The sequence below is a fragment of the Macaca fascicularis genome, chromosome 5, assembly GCF_037993035.2.
Source record: "Macaca fascicularis isolate 582-1 chromosome 5, T2T-MFA8v1.1".
Classification (NCBI taxonomy): domain Eukaryota; kingdom Metazoa; phylum Chordata; class Mammalia; order Primates; family Cercopithecidae; genus Macaca; species Macaca fascicularis.
In genome coordinates, this window is record NC_088379.1 from 57626711 (window position 1) to 57651497 (window position 24787).

The window sequence follows — 24787 nt, forward strand, 5'->3', positions numbered from 1 at the left end:
AGCTCTGGCCTGCAGGAGGCAGTGAAGGAAAGCCCCAGAGAGAAATTAACTGATCAGCTATTCTAGCTGTCCTTTCTGTAGACTTCTTTGCCACTGATCATTTATTTATTCATTCATTCAAAATTATTTATTGCCATAGGACAGGTATTGGTGGTACACAGTGAAAGACACAAATAAAGTCCCTGCCCTTATAAGCTTTCATTGTAGGAGGAGCTCAGTGGTGGCAAGTGCTACAGTGAAAAGTAGGGCACGGTAAGGAGTAGAGTGTGAGGGTGGAAGGGAAGTGCTATTTTATACAGGCCTCTCCAATTAGGAGACATTTGAGCATCGATCTAAAGGGAGTGAAGGAGTAAGCCAAGCAGCCATCTGGAGCAAGTGTTCCAGGCACCAGAACAGAGAGCTGAATTGGACATGCTCATACTGTCCATGGAGCAGCCAGGGAGGCCAGAGTGGTTGGAGTGGCAGGAGCAGGGGTGAAGTTGGAGGGGGAGCAGAACAGGGGTACTGTGGAGAGCAGAATGCCAAGGCCTTTCAGACCCCGACAAGAACTCTGGCTTTCTCTGAGAGAGAAGGGGACACTGGAGGGCTCTGAACAGATTTGCCTTTCTGAACCATCGTCCTCTCTGTGTAGAATACAGGTTGCAGGGATGGGGATGGAGTTGCAGTCACTGCTAGCTCCCTGCCCAATATCCATTCTACCTTTTTTCTTTAAACCCAGTAGAACCTGGGTTTTTCTCAGGTTCAACGCCCAACTCTGAAACTCCATTTGCTAGACTCCCTAGCAACTAGGAGTAGTCAGATGAAAGAGATGTTTACTGGGAAAACTATTATTTGCCTAATTAAAAGAGTCAGCTTGGCCGGGCGCGGTGGCTCACGCCTGTAATCCCAGCACTTTGGGAGGCCAAGGCGGGAGGATCACAAGGTCAGGAGATCGAGACCATCCTGGCTAACACTGTGAAACCCCGTCTCTACTAAAAATGCAAAAAATTAGCCGGGCGAGGCGGCGGGCGCCTGTAGTCCCAGCTACTCGGGAGGCTGAGGCAGGAGAATGGCGTGAACCCGGGAGGCGGAGCTTGCAGTGAGCCCAGATCACGCCACTGCACTCCAGCCTGGGCGACTAAGCGAGACTCTGTCTCAAAAAAAAAAAATAAATAAAAAATAAAAAATAAAAATAAAAATAAAAATAAAAGAGTCAGCCGGCATGCACCCTTTAACCTTTGTCCCTTCCCTCTTCTTGTCTGAAATACAGACTCGATGCCTGGAAGCATGGAAGCCACTTTGAGATACAAAGACAAGAGATGCATATTAAGGATACAGAGCTAAAAGTCAGGAGAGGCCTGGGACATGGGTCACATCACAGAGCTGCTGCTGTCCAGCCCTAGTCTGGACCATTAGGTGGATTTTCCCCACGACCTTTCCGGTCTCATTCTTTCCACCTGTTAGTAAGTACCTAAGGGCACCTCTTAATAACAGGCTAAAGTGACAAAAATAAGACTAGACAATTCCCTCTCACTGTTTCCTCCCCCCAAAAAGTCACAATGCAAAGTACAGTAGATGGGTAGAAATTATGGGGAACAGAAGTCAGACGTTTCGGTTTGTGGCATCTTTGTAAGTTGAAGGGCTTCATAGGAAGCAAAGAGAGCAGTGTGCATGTTGCTGCTGGTTGTGTTTTCTGGGAGCAGAGGACAGAAGGCTGCTCTGAGGCCCACAAGTACTCGTGCCCTGGGGGAGACATTCATTGCTCCTCTTATAAATATATGTCACCCTCTCATGGGGACTCCCTAGACATTTAAATAGAATTATTTGCAAGGCCCCAGTGAAGCCCCTCCCACAAACCCTAGGACACATCACCTCGACAGGCATAGCTTCTTCCAGATTCGGGTAGAGCGCCAAGGGATGTGGGGTCAGGTGGGCCTCCACGTCCTCCAGGAATGCCTTCTGAGCCTGCTGGGCTGGCGAGAGCTTGGAAAGCAGGTCTGCTTCCTTGGGCAGCTTGATCTGTCTCTTCTTTGGGGCCAATTGGGGAGCTCTGTGATAAATCTGGGGCAGAAAGCCCTCCACAGGGACCTGAGTCACCAGACCAGTGCAAGACGGGCTGCCCTTCCTGAAGTCATCCAGCCTCTTTCTTAGAAATACCAGCTGCCGGCTGTTCAGGGAAGTGGGGAACTTCAGCGCATTCTTGTGCTTTGTGAAACATCTGAAAGGTAGATAAATTCTCTTTGTACCTAGAATACGACGTGCCTGTTCATATTAACCACAGGACTTGGGTGGGAGAAGGAGGTAGTAAAAAGGCTGGTCTCCAGCTTTTGGGGTGGGGGGTAGGGGAAGAGGGATTCACTAGAGAAGCTGGAGTTAATCATATTCCTAGTTCATAGCACAGAATCGCTGCTCTGTACAAGACCCCTCTCCTGCTTTCTTGTCTATTTTATCCCCACAGTGCAGTCTCACTGGTCTCCCTTGCAAAAGCAAAACTGTTCTAGTGGGTTTGGAATATATCCTTTGTTTGTACACTTCCTTGAAATTCTGAAGCATCCTTTTGTGTGCATGCACTATTAATTTATGTAAATGGAACTATTCTGTTTCTTGTTTACCAAGCACTATATTTTAAAGACCCTTCCATGTCACTCTATATAAATCTAATTCATTATTCCAACTGCTGCCACCACACTTCTTCTCTCCATTCACTTTGTGAAGGACACTCAAGTTGCTGCCTTTCCCAAGGACCCTCTCCCTTCACTAAAAGGGACAGAGTGCAGTGGGGTGGGAAGAACCTGGATCCCACTGACAACTCAGCCCCTAAATAGCTGAATGGCCTTGGCTCTTCATATAACCTCTGTGGATTCCCCCTAAACTTAGGGGATCAAAGGTTGCAAAATGGCTGTCCATGGCTACATCGGGCCAATAAACCTGTCATTTGGTCCTCCTTATGTTTTAATAAAAATCATAATAGCTAACATAAATTGAGAATTTTCAATATAACAGACACTTTCTAAGTGCTTTACACATACCAGCATATTTAAATCTCATAACAACCCTATGAATTAGGTATGAGTATTATTCCCATTTACAGATAAGAAAATTGAGCACAAAGAAGTTAAAAAGCAAAACAAACACTTGTCGAAGGTCACACAGCTAATAAGTGGTAGAGCTGGGAGTTTAACCCAGGTAGTGCAGCTCCATAAAAAGGTGCTTAATCACTCTACTAGTTTCTGATAAATAAAAATGTTCACATAAATAACCAGGAAAAACAGCTGCTCTTGAAAAGCCAGATTTTTCAAGATCTGTGAACAATAGGTCCACTTTTCCAAGGAGCCACAATTGGTATATTTGTTGCCCACTTGAGACAAACCACCTGCTCTCTCATTCACAACCTCCACCTCTCCCTACCGCCATATATATAGCTGCTTCACTCAGCCTCCTTATCCACCAGCCCCCTGCTAGCATTGAGCAGTTAGGGCACAGAGATGAGATGGAAGAGACAGATGGGCAAACAGGAAGGAAAATAGAACCAGCTCCCAAATAACCTAACACAACCAGCGAACACCAAAGTCACAATTTGGAATCTGAGCATCTCATTATCCCCACATACTACAATGCCTTAGTCAGATATTTCTAGAATCTCAGTGTCCTTGAAGCCTCTTCCACCTTCAGATCCCTTTAATCTATAATGTCTTTATACACCAAATCTAATCCTTGCTACACCCATTGCTACAAAGTGTTTTTAAGAGATTCCAGCCTGACCCCAATTATTTTCTAGTGAGTCCTAGAAACTTCTTACTTGCTGCATAGATGTGTATGTGTTGTTTTAAGGGCTTAACCCAACTCTACTGTGAAAATCTAGATGAAAGGACACAAAAAGATGAACTTAACAAAAAGTTACTCTCTTCATTTAACAAATCACTCTTAAATAGCTAAATGGCAGAAAGATGTTGAAATTACATCTAATCATAAGATTGATGACCCATTCAGCATTACCTATTAGTAAGTAACTCTCCATATTAAATGTCTTTACAAAGTTCATTTTATGCATATTTACAGCTAACTCATGCACCCAAGCACTTCACAAAATCAAATCTGAGAACAAATATTTTTGTTTAAGTACAGCCATACAACTCAAAATGGGGAATGTATGTGGCAGTGAGCTGAAACCTCATAGAATGTTAGAACTGGCAGAGATCCTGAGAGAAATCCAGTCTACTTTCTTCACTCGTCTTTTTCTTTCTGTTTTTTTTTTTTTTTTTTTTTTTTTTTCAAGACAGGGTCTCACTCTGTTGCTCAGGCTAGCATGCAGTGGCAATTATAACTCAATAGCTCACTGCACCCTCAAACTCCTGGGCTCAAGGGATCCTCCAATCTCAGTCCCCCAAATGGTTGGGACTACAGGTGTGTGCCACCATGCCTAGCTAAATTTTTAAATTGTTTTTGTAGAGAGAGGAGACAGGGTCTTGCTATGTTGCCCAGGCTGGTCTCAAACTTCGGGCTCAAGCGATCCTCCTGCCTCCACTTCCCAAAGTGTTGGGATTACAGGCATGAGCCACGTTCCTCATTTCTTTCCTTTTTTTTTTTTTTTTTTTTGAGACAGGGTTCTGCTGTTGCCCAGGCTGGAGTGCAATGGTGTGATCTTGGCTTACTGCAACCTCTGCCTCTCAGACTCAAGTGATCCTCCCACCTCAGCCTCTTGAGTAGCTGGGACTACAGGCATGTGCCACCATGCCTGGCTACCACTTTCCTCTTTTCAATAAGGAAACTAAGTTCTAAGAGGAGAGTGAGGCAACAAGGGTAGAGGGAGGGCTTTCCTCTCCCCCACACGGCCTCTCATAGTTAATAAGCTTACCACTCTGCATTATGTTAGGTTCAGGAAAAATCTTGCTTGGCCCATAAAATAAAATTGAAAACAATTTTTCTAAATATTTACTGTTTTCACAGACATTAGTACATGATATGTGGATATTTCCCTCTTTAAGAATTGCAACAGGATACTGGGCTTGTATCCTAAAGAAATGAAAACGTATGTTCTTAGAAAATTCTGTATACAAATGTCGATAGCAGCTTTCTACGTAATAGCCCAAAAACTGTACTGTCCAAAACAACCTGAATATCCTCCAACAAGTGAATGGATAAACAAACTGTGGTACATCCACACCAAGGAACACTACCCAGCAACAAAAATGAACTATTGATACACACAACTTGGATGGATCTCGGGGGCTGTATGATGAGTGAAAAAGAACCAGTCTCAAATAGTTACATACCATATTATTCTATTTATCTAACATTCTCAAAAGAACTAACTTACAGAAATGGAGAGCAGTTTACTGATCGCCAAGGCTGGGGTGGGAAAGGAAGTGACAGTAAAGGGGTAGTACTAAGCATTCCTTTGTGGGGATGAAACAGTTTTGTATCTTGATGTATACATATGACCAAATGTTACAGAACTGTATACACACACACCTGAGTGCAAGAGCTGATAAAATCCAAGTAAGGTCTATAGTTCAATTAGCATATTCTGCCAATGACGTTTCCTGGTTTGGCAATGTGCTATCATTATGTAAAATGGTACCACTGTACGCAGCTAGGGGAAGCGTACATGGGAACTCTGTACTATTTCTGCAACTTCTTGTGAGTCTACAGTTATTTCAAAACAAAGTTTTTTAAATGGAGGGAAAAGCTTCCCAAAGAAGCTCTTATGAATAACTGCTAGAAACAACTATGAATAATTGCTAACATGTACACAATACATTCTATGTGCCAGTGACAAGTTTACATGTGCTATCTCCATTAATCCTCACAACAATCTTAGAAAGCTGATTCCCAAGTTATTGCCCCATTTTATAGTTAGGAAAGTGAGCCCAGAAGGAGCAACCAACTTGCCTAAGTTGCCTAAGTCTCCAAACAAGAGGAGAACCAGCCTTCAACGCAAGCCTTTCTGATTCTAGACTCTGGAATCTTCACCACCACATCGTGCTGTCTCCAAGAGAGACGAATTCCATTCTCAAAAGATTCTCAAGGAGTCGGCAAAGGCAAAAACATTCTTGTTCCTGCTGTGAGGCTACCACAACCGTACAAAGTGTTAGCAGACCTCCCTAGTACCCCAGGCGCTCCCTCAACCCTGGGCTCCGTTTGGTCACAGCCGCCATCTGGATGCCAAAGGCTCCAGGGGCAACAGATGCCTAACACCGGATACAGGACCCCAGGCGCCCCGGGGCATCTGACGAACAGTTGGTTGGCTAGGCCGGAGAAGGGTGGGTGGTTAGCAGGAGGGCTCAGAGTCCTGGGCTAAACCAGCCTCCGCAGCGGACCCTGCGGCCATCACTTTCCCCTCAGAAATGGAGATATTAGTCTACATCCCTGGGGGCGTGCGTGAGAGGCGGGGGTTGCAAGGATGACAGGAGGAAAAATCCTTTGCGAAGAGCAGCACCGAGCGCTGGTTATCTCAGCATATTATATTGTACGTACAGGAAGCACTGAGGAGGGAAGGCAGGCAGGACCTCTCCCCCCGCCCCCGCCCCAGCAAGCGCGGGTCTCCAGGCGCCCCCGCGCGGCCTGCGGGGGATGCGCCCTCGGCCCAGGAACTGAGCGTTTACCTGGACCTGCAGTTCACGTCCTCGCGCACCGGGGCCAACGTCCCCGGCTGGAGCCGCCGCCTTCGGTCCCCCATGGTGGCCTTAGCTCCGGCCACCGTCCGGGCTTGGGCGGTGTGTGTGTCCTGCCGCCGCCCCGTAGCTAGGACACCTCACAGCCACCGGCTGCCCGTATTTGCCCCGGGCGCCTGGCAACTCTGACAGCCCGCTGAGTGGTCCAACCCCTTCTCCGACGCCTGGGGACGCTGACCTGGCCAGGGGAAGGGAGAGGGAACCAGTCCTTGGTGTAATCACATTTTACTCTGCTGGGAAGGCGTATTCATCGTCCCACCGAAACGCGCCATAGACTGGATCAGGCCTTTGCTCATCATCGTTTCAAAAAAAGTTAACTGAAGGAAAGAAAGGAAGAAGGCAGGAGGAGCGATAAAGAGATAGCAAGAGAAAGAGGATGGAAAGGGAGGGAAAGGAATAGATTTCTAAAGGTTAGGAAAGCCTTTTAGCAGGGAGATGTTTTCCTGGAGGTCTTGGAACTCTTGGTCTCACAGCCTTTGTAAACCGAGGGCTGCACACCTGTCTTTAGTCCCCAGCTGATTTCCAGATGCCCTTCCAGCTCGTGTTGATTCTTCTGTCTCGAATCACTTCTAGCAGACAAGTACCATCCAGCTGACCCTGGTAGGCACGTGGCCACATAGTACGGATTGCATGAGGGTGTGTTTTGGTTTTGCTAAATTCTCATGCTACTTCTGAGTGTTTCTGATTTAAACATAAGCATTGGTTCTGCTACTTAATAATTATGCACTCCTGGGGGCAGGCTACTTACATCTTTAAGCTTCATTAATTACGTAGCCTGAAAATGGGGAAAATAATAGTATCTACCTATAGGGTTATTGGGGATATTCGATGAATATAAAGAAATTAACACAGTGCCAGCATTTAAGAATCCCTCAAGAATTATTATTATGCAGAGTACTATTATCCCAGCTGTGAACTGGGGGTGGTAATATTTGTCCTGCCTACTTCACAGAGTTGTTGTGAGGTAGTTAATGGAGAAAGTTATGTAGGTAATCATTATAAGTAGCCCAATTGTTATTTTTATTATCTTTGATATTAGTCTGATTGCTAATGCAAATTTTTTATTACTTTGAGGAGGTAGGATTTCTGTAGAAATTCTGTGAGAACTAGACTAAAGGTATGGTTGTCTAGGCTGAATGGAGTCCTGCAGGAATGATTTGTAACAATTTGTCTGAACAATGTTTGATTAAACTAAAAAGTTTCTGCACAGCAAAAGAAATAATCAGCAGAGTAAACGGCCCACAGAATGGGAAAAACCTTTGCAGTCTATATGTCCAACAAAGGACTAATACTCAGAATCTACAAGGAACTCAAGCCAGCAAGAAAAAAAACAAGCAATCCCATCAACAAGTGGGCTAAGGACATGAATACACAATTCTCAAAAGAAGATATAAAAATGGCCAACAAACATATGAAAAAAGACTAGATATCACTAATTATAAGGGAAATGCAAATCAAAACAATGTAATATCACCTTACTCCAGCAAAACTGGCCATAATCAAAAAATAAAAAACAACAGATGTCAGTGTGGATGTGGTGAAAAGAGAACACTTTTACACTGCTGGTAGGAACGTAAACTAGTACAACCACTATGGAAAACAGTGTGGAGATTCCTTAAAGAACTAAAAGTGGATCTACCATTTGATTCAGCAGTCCCACTACTGGGTATCTACCTAGAGGAAGAGAAGTCATTATACAAAAAAGATACTTGCACACACATGTTTATAGCAGCACAATTTGCAGTTGCAAAAATATGGAACGAGCCCAAATGCCCATCAATAATGAGTGGATAAAGAAATTGTGGTATGTGTATATATATGATGGTATATATAACACTCAGCCATAAAAAGGAATGAAATAATGGCATTGGTAGCAACCTGGATGGAACTGGAGACCATTATTCTAACTGAAGTAACTAAGGAATGGAAAACGCATTGTACATTCTTACTCATAAGTAGGAGCTAAGCTATGAGGATGCAAAGGCATAAGAATGATAAAATGGACTTTGGGAACTTGGGGGGAAGGATAGGGACGGGGATGAGAGAAAAAAGACTATGCATTGGGTACAGTGTACACTGCTCAGGTGATGAGTGCACCAAAATCTCAGAAATTGCCACTGAAGAACTTATTCATGTAACCAAAAAAAAATAAACAAAGGATGCCCAGAAATATTCTGAAGGAGGCATTTTACCGGAATCTCCAAAGGTTGTGACAAAAAGAAGAAAAAACTGACTACAATTTATATATCAGCAAGCAAGAGGTAGAGTTTCCTAAGATGGCTTTCTATATATTTTCTACAGCTTCAGTAATCCTTTTAAAAATATTTAGCAAACTAATATGTTGGCAAATTCTCGCTCTTAAATAAACAAACAAACAAATAATTTGTCCAGATGCCTAGGGTTTCTACCAATTCAGGACTGCTTTCCAATTTCTCACCTTAAAGTTCTATTTTTTTGCTTTGTTTTGTTTTGTTTTCTTTTCTTTTTTGAGACGGAGTCTCACTCTGTTGCCCAGACTGGTGTGCAGTGGTGCGATCTCAGCTCACTGCAACCTTCGCCTCCTGGGTTCAAGCAATCCTCCTGCCTCAGCTTCCCAAGTAGCTAGGATTACAGACACGCACCACCATGCTGGGCTAATTTTTGTATTTTTAGTAGAGATGGAGTTTCACCACGTTTGCTAAGTTCTATTGTTTTTGTTATTCAAATACTTGTTTTTGTTATTCAAATGCTTGTTTTGTTATTCAAATACTATTATATATGAGTAATCCTTTTGGGAATGAAATGGCCACCTTACCTGGCAAAAAGTCTAGAAATAAACACCTGGAACATCACCAATCTCATTCTTAAATAACATATGCTCACTTGATTACTGTATTTAATACATTTCACCTTTGAGTTGAGAAACAGAGAGAGGCTGAGAGATTCTCTAAGTAACGACTACAATTATGGTATGGAATGTATGGAGTCAAAATTACCATATGGAGCGATTATCAACTTGTGATGATGCAGATGTCATGAAAATAGATGGTTTCTTATTTATTTATTCAGCAAACACTAGCAACGAAATACCAAGGTGACGATGATCAAGTCTGTTTTCTTCTCCAAATTGGAAAAATAGTCAAATAAATCCCAGAAGAAGTATGTTTTTAATGTTGAGCAAAAGAAGCCAGATGTCAAGAGTATACACTGTGTTCCTACTAACATGAAGTTTTAAAAGAGACAAAATTAATTTATAATGATAAATGTCGGAATTGTGGTTACTTGGCGGGTAACTGACAAAGAGAAGGCATGAGGGAGTCTGCTAGGAAGATGCAAATCTATATCTTGATCTGTTGGTGGATATGTTTCTTCTCCAGTGCCTAGTATGGTATATAACAAATCAATAGTTGTTGAATAAGTACATAATGTGTGTCAGGCACAGTACTAGGAACAAGATGGACAAGATGCCTACCCTTAGTCTTGGAGAAATCCTACCTACATGCAAAATAATGAAGTTGGGCCCTTACCTTATACCGTATACAAAAATCAACTCAAAACAGCTTAGAGACCTAAATTTAAGAGCTAAAACTACAAACTTCTCAGAAGAAAACATAGGGGCAAATCTGCACAATTCTGAATTTGGCAATGGTTTCTTAAAATGATAACAAAAGCCGAAGCAACAAAAGAAAAAATAGATACATTGGACTTCATTAAAATGAAAAACTTCTGTATATCGAAAAACATGATCAAGAGAGTGAAAAGATAACCCACAGGAGAAAATGTTTGCACATCATATACCTGAGAAGAGTTTAATATCCATAATATATTTAAAAACTCCCACCACTCAACGACAAAAAGACAACCCGATTGAAAAATAGACAAAATATTTGAATAGATATTTCCCTAAAGAAGATATACAAATGGCCAAAAATCACATTAAAAGATGTTCAACATCATTAGTCATTAAGGAAATGCAAATCAAAACCACAATGAGATACCACTTCACACCAATTAGGATGGTTATAATAATAAAAACAAATGAATAGAAAATAACAAGTGTTGGTGAGGATGTGGAGAAATTAGAACCCTCCTGCACTGCTGGTGGGAATATAAAATGATGCATTTGCTGTGGAAAACCGTTTGGCAGTCCTCAAAAAGCTAAGCATAGGTTTACCATATGACACATCAATTCCACTCTTAGGTATATACCGAAAAGAATTAACAACAGGAACTCAGATATTTGTACATCAATGTTTATGGCAGCATTATTCACAATAGCCAAAACGTGATAAGAACCCAAGTGTCCATCAACAGATGAATTAATAAACAAAATGTGGTATATACATACATGGAAAATTATTCATAAAAAGAATGAAATTTTGATAGGTTATAACATGGATGAACCCTGAAAACATGCTAAGTGAAAGAAGTCAAACGCAAAAGGACATATACTGTATAACTCCATTATATGAAATATCTAGAATAGGCAAACTTGTTGAGACAGAAAGTAAATTAGAGATTATTAGGGACTGGGAGAAGGAAGAAATGAGGAGTTAGTGCTTAATGGATACAGAGGTTTTTTGGGGGGATGATGAAAAAAATTTTTTTTTTTTTTTTTTTTTTGAGACGGAGTCTCGCTCTGTCGCCCAGGCTGGAGTGCAGTGGCGCGATCTCGGCTCACTGCAAGCTCCGCCTCCCGGGTTCACGCCATTCTCCTGCCTCAGCCTCCCGAGTAGCTGGGACTACAGGCGCCCACAACCGCGCCCGGCTAATTTTTTGTATTTTTAGTAGAGACAGGGTTTCACCGTGGTCTCGATCTCCTGACCTTGTGATCCGCCCGCCTCGGCCTCCCAAAGTGCTGGGATTACAGGCGTGAGCCACCGCGCCCGGCGAAAAAATTTTGAAATAGTGATAATGATGGCATAATACAGTAAATATAATTAAGGTCACCAATTATAAACTTTAAAAAAATGGTTAAAGTTACAAATTTCATGTTACATATATTTTGACACAATTTTTTAAAGTTGTAAAAAATATGAAAAAGAGAAGGAAATTTGAAAATTAATGAGCTAAGAATCCAACTTAACAAATTGGAAAAATAGTCAAATAAATCCCAGAAGAAGTATGTTTTTAATGTTGAGCAAAAGAAGCCAGACGTCAAGAGTATACACTGTGTTCCTACTAACATGAAGTTTTAAAAGAGACAAAATTAATTTATAATGATAAATGTCGGAATTGTGGTTACTTGGCGGGTAACTGACAAAGAGAAGGCATGAGGGAGTCTGCTAGGAAGATGCAAGTCTATATCTTGATCTGTTGGTGGATATGTTAGTATATATGTAAAATTTTAATGAGCTGTACACATCAGATGTGTGCATTTTACTATGTAAGTTATTCATTAAGAGAAAAGTTGGCCGGGCGCGGTAGCTCACGCCTGTAATCCCAGCACTTTGAGAGGCCAAGGTGGGTGGATCACGAGGTCAGGAGATAGAGACCATCCTGGCTAACACAGTGAAACCCTGTCTCTACTATAAATACAAAAAAATTAGCTGGGCGTGGTGGTGGGCGCCTGTAGTCCCAGCTATTTGGGAGGCTGAGGCAGGAGAATGGCGTGAACCCAGGAGGCGAAGCTTGCAGTGAGCCGAGATCACGCTACTGCACTCCAGCCTGGGCAACAGAGCGAGACTCCTTCTCAAAAATAAAAAAAAAGAGAGAGAGAGAAAAGCAAAAAAAAATGCAGCATTTTCCATCAGGAAAATAATCCTAGAGAATTCACTCCCCCATTATCACATAAAGAAACAAGCTTCCTGGGAGCCCTAAGGCACCCTAAAGTCTGCAGACTTTCCCCCAAACATTCTTTATTTTGTGGTACTCATCCAGGGGAAGAATATTTCAAATATTTAACAACCAGTAAAGCATATACACTAACCAATCAGGAAGATGGCCAGCTAGATTGCAACAGCAGAGTCCTAGAGTCCCCTAATCATAATGGCATCTTCCTTTAGTTGCTGATCTTGCAGAGAGTGGCTGGAGCCGTCAAAGCACAACAGTCACTCAGAATTGCTCACAGCAGTGGCTATTTACCAACTAACACAGTGTTTTGACAACCATTCTAGTCCTAAACCTTGTTTACCTGCTTACTGTCAACCTTCTCCCTCACCCACAGAATCTCCCTAGAGATTTTCCTCCACAATGTTGTAAGTGGCTTCTTGAAAACTGCCCTCAGTGTCGACTACACCTGCAAACCAAATAACAATGGGGGTAAAGGCAGGACACCAATAGTCAACAAGAGCATTTCTCACTTGGTCAGTAGCACTGAGCATGATGCCAGATAAGGGATTACAGATAAATTTGACAAGGTTCCTGCCCTCAGGAGGTTCTGGTTAAGTGGATGGATGGGTCCTTTAGTTCGGTCTGGCTGCTAGATTTGAGGAAATGCCTGAGGCATCTGCAATAGGCTAGACACACTTAAAGGAAGACAGTGGAGATCTGTACCTCCACTCTGTTGAACAGAGGGCCATGAAGAGTAGATGGGATGTAGGGATACATTGCTGGTGGGAGTGTAGCTAGGAGAGTTATTAGGAGAACAATCTGGCAGGACTTAGTCAAACCAAGTATACAGTATCTGCTGGCTGATTTGTTCTTCACTGCCCCTGCTCTGCCCTGGCATCAGCAAGCTGCATCGGGGGCTGGATTCGACTAGTAGAAAGCACTGATAGGAGATGGGGATGGAGGAAAAGAACAGGCTGTTTTTCTCTCTCTTATCTCTCTCCTATTTATAGAAGCATCTATATTTCTTCCTTCTCTTGCAGCTCCCACCAGGTGCTATGATTCCGGCTTTTGTCAGATGACCCAAACTCTTGGTTCCAAGCAATTCCTGCAGTTTAGATGTGGTAGGGGCTTCCTATTATTGCCAATCTCTAGATTACCTATGTCCCCTGTTTGGCCGTCAGCTCTTTCGTCACCTCTGTAACTATTCCCTGCATTAAAATCTTAGTTTTACACACGTAGACACACTGTTTTCCTGGTTTTACTCTAACTGATACGAATGTTACTTATGACTCAGTATTTCCACTGCTAAGTATAGGAATCCAGAGGAATTCTCACACACGAGGTAAGATGTATGAGGATATTGCCACAGTATCGTTACTAGTGTTGGTGAGTTGGGGGCAATGTGCATGTCCATTTCTGTGAAATGAGTGGATAAAATGGATGAATAATTAGGCATCATTAGAAGCAATAGTCTAGACAGATACTCAGCAACATGGTTAGACTTTTTAAAATATATTGCTGAATGAAGAAAAGCAGAATGAAAATTTTACTACAACGTAGTTTATATAAAAATGTATGTATAAAAAACAAAAATGTACCTATTATAAGAATTCTAACAGAGAGAAGACATATGTCAACACTTAAGAATGACTGCCTGTAGGCCAGGCGTGGTGGCTCATGCCTGTAATCCCAACACTTTGGGAGGCCGAGGCGGGTGGATCACGAGGCCAGGAGTTCAAAACCAGCCTGGTCAAGATGGTGAAACCCCTTCTCTACTAAATACAAAAATTAGCCAGGCGCAGTGGCAGGTGCCTGTAATCCCAGCTACTCAGGAGGCTGAGGCAGGAGAATCACTTGAACTCGGGGGGGTGGAGGTTGCAGTGAGCTGAGATTGTGCCATAGCACTGCAGCCTGGGCAACAGAGTGAGACTCCATCTCAAAAAAAAAAAAAAAAAAAAAAAAGAATGCCTGCAAACAAACATATGAAAAAATGCTCATCATCACTGGTCATTAGAGAAATGCAAATCAAAACCACAATGAGGTATCATCTCATGCCAGTTAGAATGGCGATCATTAAAAAGTCAGGAAACAACAGATGCTGGAGAGGATGTAGAGAAATAGGCACGCTTTCACACTGTTGGCAGGAGTGTAAATTAATTCAGCCATTGTGGAAGACAGTGTGGTGATTCCTCAAGGATCTAGAACGAGAAATACCATTTGACCAAATGATCCCATTACTGGGTATATACCCAAAGGATTATAATCATTCTACCACAAAGACACATGCACACGTATGTTTATTGCAGCACTATTCACAACAGCAAAGACTTGGAACCACCCAAATGTCCATCAGTGATATACTGGATAAAGAAAATGTGGCACATATACACCATGGAATACTATGCAGCCATAAAAAAGGATGAGTTCATGTCCTCTGCAGGGACATGGATGAAGTTGGAAACTATCATTCTCAGCAAACTATCACAAGAACAGAAAACCAAACACCACATGTTCTCACTCATAAGTGGGAGTTGAACAATGAGAACACATGGACACAGGGAGGAGAAGAACACATACTGTGGCCTGTCAGGGGTCATGGGGCTAGGACAGGGATAACATTAGGAGAAATACCTAATGTAGGTGACGGGTTGATGGGTACAGCAAACCACCATGGCACGTGTATACCGATGTAACAAACCTGCATGTTCTGCATATGTACCCCAGAACTTAAACAAACGTAAAACTTAAAAAGACATAAAACTTTAAAAAAACATAAAACTTAAAAAAACATAAAAAGAATGACTGCCTATGGAGAGGGTAGAGGAACAGAAGTGGAGAATAGGGTTGCAAAGGAGTGAATGAATAAGACAATTGGTAGTGGAGTGCCATGAATTTAAGATTAACCAATGCTCTGCACCTGAAGTAGAAAAAAAAGTTGCCAGAAAAATAGTTACTTGGTGGCAATGAGATACAATTCAAAGAATGCTTTGTGGGTTATGAAATACTAAAATAATACCTGCCCCAAATCCAAGTTAGTTTGCAGAAATAGGAACAAAATCATGGGACAGATGGTGAAACAAGACCCAGAGCTTATATCAGGTACTAGATAAAGCAGGAGGTGTTGTCAAAATTCCATGGCAATTTTATGTGAATCTTGCTGATTTCTTGCCAGCTGCATCAGACATGAGCAGAGATTATGATTTGGAGTCTTATGGCTTAATATATGTTTTAGTCAGTCCAGTCCACTATAACAAAATACCATAGACTGAGTGGTATATAAGCAACAGAAACAGTTCTGAAGACTGGAAGTCTGAGATCAGGATGCCAGCATGGTCAGGTTCTGGTGAGGACCCTCTTCCCAGATGCAGACTGACTACTTCTCGCTGTTTTGTTACATGGCAGAAAATAGGGCAAGATAACTGTCTGGGGTACATTAATAATGCTGGGCAACTCGCCCACAGTCTACATCGCAGCAGTTCTCCTTCAGTAAAAGAGACCTAACAACAGTCTATGTTATAAGATTGTTATGGGATGCAATATAAGAATAATGTAAAGCTATACTTTCCAATAGAAATGTAATGCAACCCACAACTGTGAGCCACATAAGTATCCATTTTCTAGTAGTCATTTTTAAAAGTAAAGAGAAACAGATAAATTAATTATAATAATATATCTTGTTTAGCTCCACACAACAAAAATATGATTTTAACATGTAATCAACATAAAATATTACTGAGATATTTTACATTATTTTTCATACTAAATCTTTAGAGTTTGGTGTGTATTTTACTTTCAGCACATCTTAATTCTGACAAGCCACATTTCAAGTATTCATTTGCCACACGAGGCTGGTAGCAACCATATTAGACAATAGAAATAATAAGTATTTAGCCAAGTGCCCAGCACAAAGAGGCACTCAAGGAATATTGGCTCAAACACATTCCTTGGGTGTATTAGGTCGTTTTTACATTGCTCAAAAGAAATACTGAGGCTGGGTAATTTATAAAGTGGTTTGTTTGGCTCACAGTTCTGCAGATCATAGAGGAAGCATGGTAATGGCAACTGCTTCTGGTAAGGTCCTCAGGAAGCTTACAGTCATGGCAGAAGATGAAAGGGGCACAGGCATCTCACATGGTGAGAGTGGGAGTAAAAGAAAGAGGGAGGAGGTGCCATACATTTTTAAACAACCAGAACTTGTGAGAACTCACTCACTATTGCAAGGACAGCACCAAGCTATTTATGAGAGATCCACCCCCCTCACAAAATACCTCCCACAAGGTCCCACCTCCAACACTGGGGATTACATTTTAACATGAGATTTGGAGAGGACAACTATACAAACCATATCACTAAATTTATCCATAAGTTTTCTGTATTCCTTACTCTATTATAAGCATAGAAAAGATTTGTTGGCAACACAAGTTTGAAATCACATATAAGTCACATACTTCCTCCATTTCAGCTATTCTTGTCCTGTTTGCTCCAAGAAATAAGATGTTCCCCCTTTTTCCTTCTCATATGAGAAGATACTTGTTAGCCCTCAACCTGCTCAGATGAGGGACTTTCCTGCCGAGAACCAATGTGAAGAGTGTAGCTTCTATAAAGGATTTCACTGGATTTTTGTACTAATGAACAAAATTTTATTTGGATGAGTAGATTTTTTTTTTTTTTTTTTTTTTTTTTTTTTGAGACGGAGTCTCGCTCTGCCGTTCAGGCTGGAGTGCAGTGGCCGGATCTCAGCTCACTGCAAGCTCCGCCTCCCGGGTTGACGCCATTCTCCTGCCTCAGCCTCCCGAGTAGCTCGGACTACAGGCGCCCACCACCACGCCCGGCTAGTTTTTTGTATTTTTTAGTAGAGATGGGGTTTCACCGTGTTAGTCAGGATGGTCTCGATCTCCTGACCTCGTGATCCGCCCGTCTCGGCCTCCCAAAGTGCTGGGATTACAGGCTTGAGCCACCGCGCCCGGCCAATGAGTAGATATTTAATGTGCTTTTATTACCACTGGAGTTAAAAGTATATTATAAATTCTTATGTCTTTAAAACTAGAGAGAGGATTCTGGGAAGACGGCAGAGTAGAAAGCACCAGGAATCTGACTTCCCACCTAAACAATTGTTCTAGCAGAATCTGTCTGACATAACTATTTTAAAACTTTGGGGTCTATTGAAAGCTTGCAACTTCTAGGGGAAGAGTTGGACAGTAAGCTGCAGTTAATTTCAGTGAATTTCAGCACAGTAATAGCCAAGAGTAGCCAAATCCTACTCCTCAGCCCTGTATCAGGCAGCCGTGTATGTGTTCCTGGAGCAGTATGCACACAACTTGCTGGAATCAAGGTTGGAAAAAAAAAAACCAAACTGTCCTCCAAATAGTAGGGCTCTGATTGCTGATTGTTGCTTTATGAAGGTGCAGAAAAAGAAATGACAGCCATTGTTTTGTTGTTGCACTTTCCCCCACATTGTGGCAAACCGCACCTCCTCTGGCTGAAGCAACTTCCAGGGGATTAAAACGATTAGAGCCTTTTTCTGCCCTTCACTTTTCTCTTTTTCTCCATTTTTGGAAGCCAGACATTGAAGGTTATGACATTCAAAAACAACTGTATATACAGAAGATATTAGAAAGTCACTGTGCATGCCCAGGGACAGGCTTAGAAAAGACCCAAGAAGACTGTAAGCTTATACTTCAGGCTATTTCCTCAGCACAGAGACAGCCTACAACAATAAAAAACAAAAAGCTAGTAAACCCTGCGGGAGGAAAATAATCTGATTTTCAGAATTACCAGATTATTAGATTCAAAAGTCAAGTTTTCAACAACAACAACAAAAAAACAAGAGATACAAAGAAACAGGCAAATATGGCCCATTCAAAGGAAAAAATAAACCAACAGAAATTGTCCCTGAAAAGGACCTGATGGAGGATCTATTAGACAAAGACTTTAAAACAGCTGTCTTAAAGTTACCCAAAGAACTAAAAGAAGATGTGGAAAATATCAAGAAAATGATGTATGAACAAAATGGAAATATCAATAAAGAGACAGAAAACCTAAAAAGAAACCAAAAAGAAATCGGTTTCCAGAAATTTTCTGGAACTGAAAAGTACAATAGCTAAAATTTAAAAAAACACTTGCTAGAGAGATTCAATGGCAGATTTGAGCAAGCACAAGAATCAACAAACCTGAAGAAAGGACAAGGAAAATTATTGAATCTGAGGAATATAAAGAAAAAAAACTGAAGAAAACAGAGCCTAAAGGACCTGTAGGACATCGTCAAACAGCCCCACACATGCTTTGTGGGGAGTCCTTGAGGAGAAGTGAGAGGGAGAAAGGGGCAAAGAGATTATTCAAAGAAATTATGACCAAAACCTTTCCAAATTTAATGAAAGACATGAATATAAATATCCAAGAAGCTCAATGACCTCCAAGTAGGATAAATTTAAAGACACACCAAAAGTATTACCATCAAACTATTAAAAGCCAAAGACAGAAAATTTTGAAAGCCACAAGAGAGAAGTGATCATCACATATAAGGAATCCTCAATAAGATTATCTGCAGATTTCTCATCAGAAACTTCAGAGGCCAGAAGGCAGTGGGCTGATATAAAGTGCTAAAAGAAAGAAACTATCATCTAAGACTCCTATATCCAGCAAATCTGCACTTCAAAAGCTGGAGGATTCACACTTCTTTGTTTCAAAACTTACCACAAAGTTACAGCGATCAAAACAGTGTGGTACTGGTGCAAAGACAGACATATAGACCAATGGAATAGAACACAGAGTCCAGAAATAAACCCTCATAGTATCTTTAACAAGGGTGCTAAGATTATCCAATGGGGAAAAGATGATCTTTTTGACAAATGGTGCTGGGAAAACTGCCACATAAAAAAGAATAAAGCTGGACCCTTACCTGATACCAATTACAAAAATTAATGCAGACTAGATCCATAACCTAAATGTAAGAACTAAAACTATAAAACTCACAGAAGAAAGCATAGGGCAGAAGCTTCACAACATTAGAATGGGCAATAATTTCTTGGATATAACACCATAAGCACAGGTGACAACAACAAAAAAAACCCACAAATTGGATTGTATTACAATTTCAAAATTTTGTGCATCAAAAGATAGTTTTAACAGAGTAAAAAAGGCAACCCACAGAATGGGAGAAAATATTTGAAAATCATGTATCTAATAAGGGATTAATATCCAGAATATAGAGAAAACTCCTAAAACTCAACAATAACAAAAAACGATTCAAAAAAGAGCAAAGGACTTGAATAGACATTTCTCCAAGAAGATATACAAACAGCCAGTAAGCACATGAAATGATGCTCAACATCATGAATAATTAGGGAAATACAGATCAAAACAACGAGATACCACCTCACCCTTATTAAGATGGCTACTATTTAAAAATAATAATAATAATAAGTGTTGACAAGGATGTGGAGAAATTGGAACCCTTGTGCACTGTTGGTGGGAACGTAAAAGGGCACCACCGGTGTAAAATGGTGGTTTCTTAAAAACTGAAAGTAGAATTACCATATGATCCAGCATTTCCAAAAGAAGTGATAGCAGTATCAAAGTGGTATCTGTACACCTGTGTTTATAGCAGCATTATTCACAGTAGTAAAATGTGGAAGCAGTCCAAGTGACTATTGGTGGATGACTGAATAAGCAAAATGTGGTATACACATACAGTGGCATATTATTCAGCCTTAAATAGGAAGGAAATTTTGATATATAGTATAACATGGATGAATCTTGAGGACATTATGTTAAGTGAAATAAGACAGTGACAAAAAGGCAAATACTGCATTATTCCACTTATATGTGATACTTAGAGTAGTCAAATGGTGGTTGCCAGGGGCTGGGCGGAGGGGAGAATGGCGGTTATTGCTTAATGAATACAGTTTTGCAAGATGGAAAGACTTCTGGAGATGGATAGTGGTGATGGTAGCACAACAATATGATTGTGCTTAATGCCACTGAACTGTACACTTAAAAATGATTAAGATAATAAATTTTATGTTATGTATGTTTTACCACAATTAAAAATTGGAAAAAATAATAAACAAAGTTTTTTTTAATGTTGTCTCTGTACCTAACATGACTAAGCACCCTCCTATTCTCCTTCCCATCACATCTCTCCTAGATTATCTTGGGCATCTGAACCTAAGCAGGTGCAACATATTTGATTGCCCCCTTTAAGTCTGCTCCTTGGACTCAGAGTTGCCTTTACCTGCCTACTTCTTGGTTATCACTGGGCTGAGCTAGGAGTTCTGCCAACTGCTAGTTGCTGTGCTAAAGATAAATGTAGCATGAGGAAACAAACTCACCAGTGCCCTGGCAGGATCCTTCAGCCAGCCCACAGAGCAGTTGTTGCCTATTTGTCTTGGAAACTGCACACTCATATTTTTAGAAAGGGACAAACAGGTTCCCTGAGCCAGATCAAAAATCAGCTGGGAAGTGGAGGTAGAGAAAACCCTGTTCCTAGTACCTGAAGACTGTGAACCAGACTTGGAAACGCTAGGCTAACCCAAAGTAACCTGGGAACATTCAGCCTGACGTGGGTCAACCCTGATGCAAAGGAATATTTAGAGTCTTGGCAGGAAGAGACCTAATAATTCCATAGCCTTCCTTATGGGTCATGGCTCCCCATTAGATACAGAATAAATTCAGACTCTTTAAGCCGGTATTCAAAGCCTCCCAGGTCTGGCCTGCTCACCTATCTTCCCTTATTTCCCAATCTTTCTCCTCTCTATATCATTATAGGGCTACACTGCAAACTCAACTATGGGTCTGATACAGTTTGGATAAATGTCCCCATCCAAATCTCATGTTGAATTGTAATCCCCAGTGTTGGAGATGGGGCCTGATGGGAGGTGATTGGATCATGGGGGTAGATTTCTCAGGAATGGTTTAGCACCAGCCCCTTGGTGCAGTTCTTGTTATAGTGAGTGAGTTCTTGTGAGATCTGGTTGTTTAATAGTGTGTAGCACCTCTCCTTCCTCTCTCTTGCTCCTGCTCTGGCCATATGATGTGCCTGCTCCTACTTCACCTTCTGCCATGATTGTGAGTTTCCTGAGGCCTCCCCAGAAGCTGAGCAGATGCCAGCATCATGTTTCCTGTGCAGCCTGTGGAACCACGAGCCATTAAACCTCTCTTCTTTAGAAATTACTCAGTCTCAGTTATTTCTTTATAGCATTGTGAGAATGAATGGACTAACACAGGGTCCAAACTCCTGGGTTTTTCCTCAGAATAACTGTACTTTGTCTCTGAGATATTAATGATAAACGCAGGAGGATTGGGACAGACAGACATCCAAAGGACTAAAATTAACTCTGAGTCCTATATACCTTCACTGTTTTTCATACTATCTCAAGCCAACTTTTACCTTGTAAACCAAAAATAAAACTCTAAGGCCCTGCAACCATCTGAATGGACTTTCTCAGCCAGGGAGGGCACTTTTAAAAGTAAACCTGAGAGACTGGTTCAGGCCACGATGGGAAGTGGGGTTGGACATGCCAGATTATACCATTCCAGCATTAACATCAACACAGACTTTAAATCTGATAAGAAACATTTTACAGCCGGGCGCAGTGGCTCACACCTGTAATCCCAGCACTTTGGGAGGCCGAGGTGGGCGGATCACGAGGTCAGGAGATCGAGACCATCCTGGCTAACACAGTGAAACCCCGTCTCTACTAAAAACACAAAAAATTAGCCGCGTGTGGTGGCAGGCATCTATAGTCCCAGCTACTGGGGAGGCTGAGGCAGGAGAATGGTGAACCTGGGAGGCGGAGCTTGCAGTGAGCCGAGATCATGCCACTGCACTCCAGCCTGGGTGACAGAGTGTAACTCCGTCTCAAAAGAAAAAAAAAAGAAACATATTTTACAACCTATTCTCTCTGAAGCCTACTACCTGAAGGCTTCCTCTGCAAATAAGAACTTTAGTCTCCACAATCCTTTGTCTCAATCCAGACATTTCCTTTCTACTGATCCCAGGTCTTTAGATAAACAACCAGTTGTCAACCAGAAATTTTTTAAACCCACCTTTAAGAAGCCCCGACCCCCACCCCACCCCCCAACACCCTACCCCACCACTTTCCGTTGTTTCACCTTTCTGGACCAAACCAATGCATTTCTTAAATGTATTTGATTGAAGTCTCATGTCTCTCTAAAATGTAAATGTCTCCCAAAAATGTTCTAAGCTGCACCCCAACCACCTTGGGCGCATGTTCTCAGGATCTCTTGAGGGCTGGGTTATAGGCCAGAGCCACTCATATTTGACTCAGAATATATCTCTTCAAATATTTTACAGAGTTTGATTCTTTTCATCAACAACCTAGATGTGGGTTCTACCAGGCTGCTGCAGTTTTTATCCTGTGTTTTTCACAAATTACCTTTGATCATCTCGTTGGAACCGAACTGTCGATTCTCTCCTGGGCAGGGGTCGCGGCGAAGGATCACCGACACGAGATTCACAGCAGAGAGTTGTTTATTACTAGCGCGCTAGGGTCCCAAGCTCTAAGTTGGCCCTGGGACCCCGAGTGCTTGTTACAGGTTGTTTATATAGGCAAACACAAGTTTAAACACAGCTTAGGGCGCGAAATTCAAACAAAGCTTTAGGCGCGTGGTAATTGGGTCTGTCTATGGCCTGAGCAAGGTATCTTGTTCTGATTGGTTGGGGCGGGACCTTAGGAGGTTCTTTCCTGGAATTGCTGATTCCGGGAACATCGGGGACATTGAGGCAGGGTGGGACCCCATGAGTCTATCAGGGTGGGACCCCATGAGGCTATTTCCCGGAATTGTCTTTCTGTTTGGGTTCTGGGAACATCGGGGGGCTATCCGTGGCCATCTGGGGTTTAAGTTTCATGATGGCCAAGCTTTTTAAATTTTATGAGGCTTAGGAATTATGAGGCCTAGTTTCAATCTCATTATTTGAAATAAATACAATATGAAAAAGTTTCAGACTTGGTCAAAGTCCAAAGACATCTGGATTGCTACAAAAGCAAAGGAACTTAGATAATTGAGTGTATACTGGAATGAATCATTTAACATCTGTTTGTTTTCATTATTTTCCTTTAACATTCTTGTGAGAACTATAAAGTGACTTAAACCTGAATAACCAGTTTGACAGGTTTCTGTTGGGTGGGGACAACCAAAAAAAAAAAACAAAAAATGTTCTTTAATCTCTCCAAGCCACTTCTAATATGTAAAAAATTCAAACCAGTTGTTATACTTTGCTCTGGTGCCAGAGGTTATAAAAGACAGGTAAGAGTATGACATTGGCACCAGTCTGCCAGGAACGAATCCTAGCTCTACTGTTTACTAGCTGTGCAACCTGGGGAAAGTTATCTAACTTCTCTGTGCCTTGGGGTCCCATCTGCTAAAATGAGGATACTAATAGCACTTACCTCATCAGATTGTGTGAGGATTAAATTGATTATCACATACAGAGTGCTTAGAACATGCCTAGCATGTAGTTAAGTTCCCAGTAAATATTAGTGTTATAATGCAGAGGATTTCTGAAATGGAGAATCGATCTAGAACTAGTCAATGAATTTCAGTGATTTGTGGGTCTCCTTTGTGAAACAGCAGCATATGGTCTTAAGGTGGTAATATGAACATGAAAAACACCTTCTTTTCTCTTAACAGGTTGATCTCTCTTGAGCCCTTAACTGGGAATCTATCTGTGCTTAGTTCCTACCTTCATGATCTTGGAGAAGCTAATTATTATCTGAGGTTTTTCCAGGTTTTTTCAAATGTAAAATGGGGATAATAATTCCTAGCTCCCACAGTTGTAAAGGAGGTAAAATATGGAGAGTGCCTACTGCTGTCCCTGGCATAGGAGGCTTCTCCTCCAAACTCCTTCTAATCCCCACCTTAGTTTTAGTGAGGACAGGTAGCTTAGAATTATATTTTTAAATATATTTTCCAAAATGAAACTTATCTTAATTTATTTTTATTTTTATTTATTTTTTTGAGACAGAGTCTCCCTCTGTCGCCCAGGCTGGAGTGCAGTGGTGCGATCTCAGCTCACTGCAAGCTCCGCCTCCTGGGTTCAGGCCATTCTCCCGACTCAGTCTCCGGAGTGGCTGGGACTACAGGCGCTCGCCACCAGGCCCAGCTAATTTTTTTGTATTTTTTAGTAGAGACGGCATTTCATCGTGTTAGCCAGGATGGTCTCGATCTCCTGACCTCGTGATCCGCCCACCTCGGCCTCCCAGAGTGCTGGGATTACAGGCGTGAGCCATCGCGCCCGACCAATTTATTTTTATTTTTATTTTTCAGGAGGGGCTGCTGGTCCCCACCCTGTCCCTACTATCTTACTTTAATTTCACTATTTAAATAAGGCAAAGAAAAATTTTGTTTGAGAGACAGGGTCT

General features: G+C 41.7%; 1 protein-coding gene across 6 annotated transcripts in view; it reads right to left on the bottom strand.

Moving 5' to 3' along the window:
* Positions 1–24787, bottom strand: part of FAM47E (family with sequence similarity 47 member E) — a 69222-nt gene that overhangs the window by 25125 nt on the left and 19310 nt on the right. For 3 of the 6 annotated variants that reach the window (XR_012434858.1, XM_045392467.3, XM_045392466.3), the window contains exons 1-2: positions 6585–6730; positions 1852–2197 (exon numbers count right to left, since the gene is read on the bottom strand). The exons of 1 other annotated variant lie outside the window; for it this stretch is intronic. Coding sequence is in view for 2 of the 5 variants with exons in the window: in XM_045392467.3 (XP_045248402.2) it covers positions 1852–2197; positions 6585–6658 (420 nt within the window). In the remaining 3 variants the exon portion in view is untranslated. Of the gene's footprint in view, positions 1–1851; positions 2198–6584; positions 6731–22801; positions 23026–24787 lie in introns of those variants that run through there. 2 more of the 6 variants (XM_074039856.1, XM_074039854.1) reach the window with 2 other exon arrangements.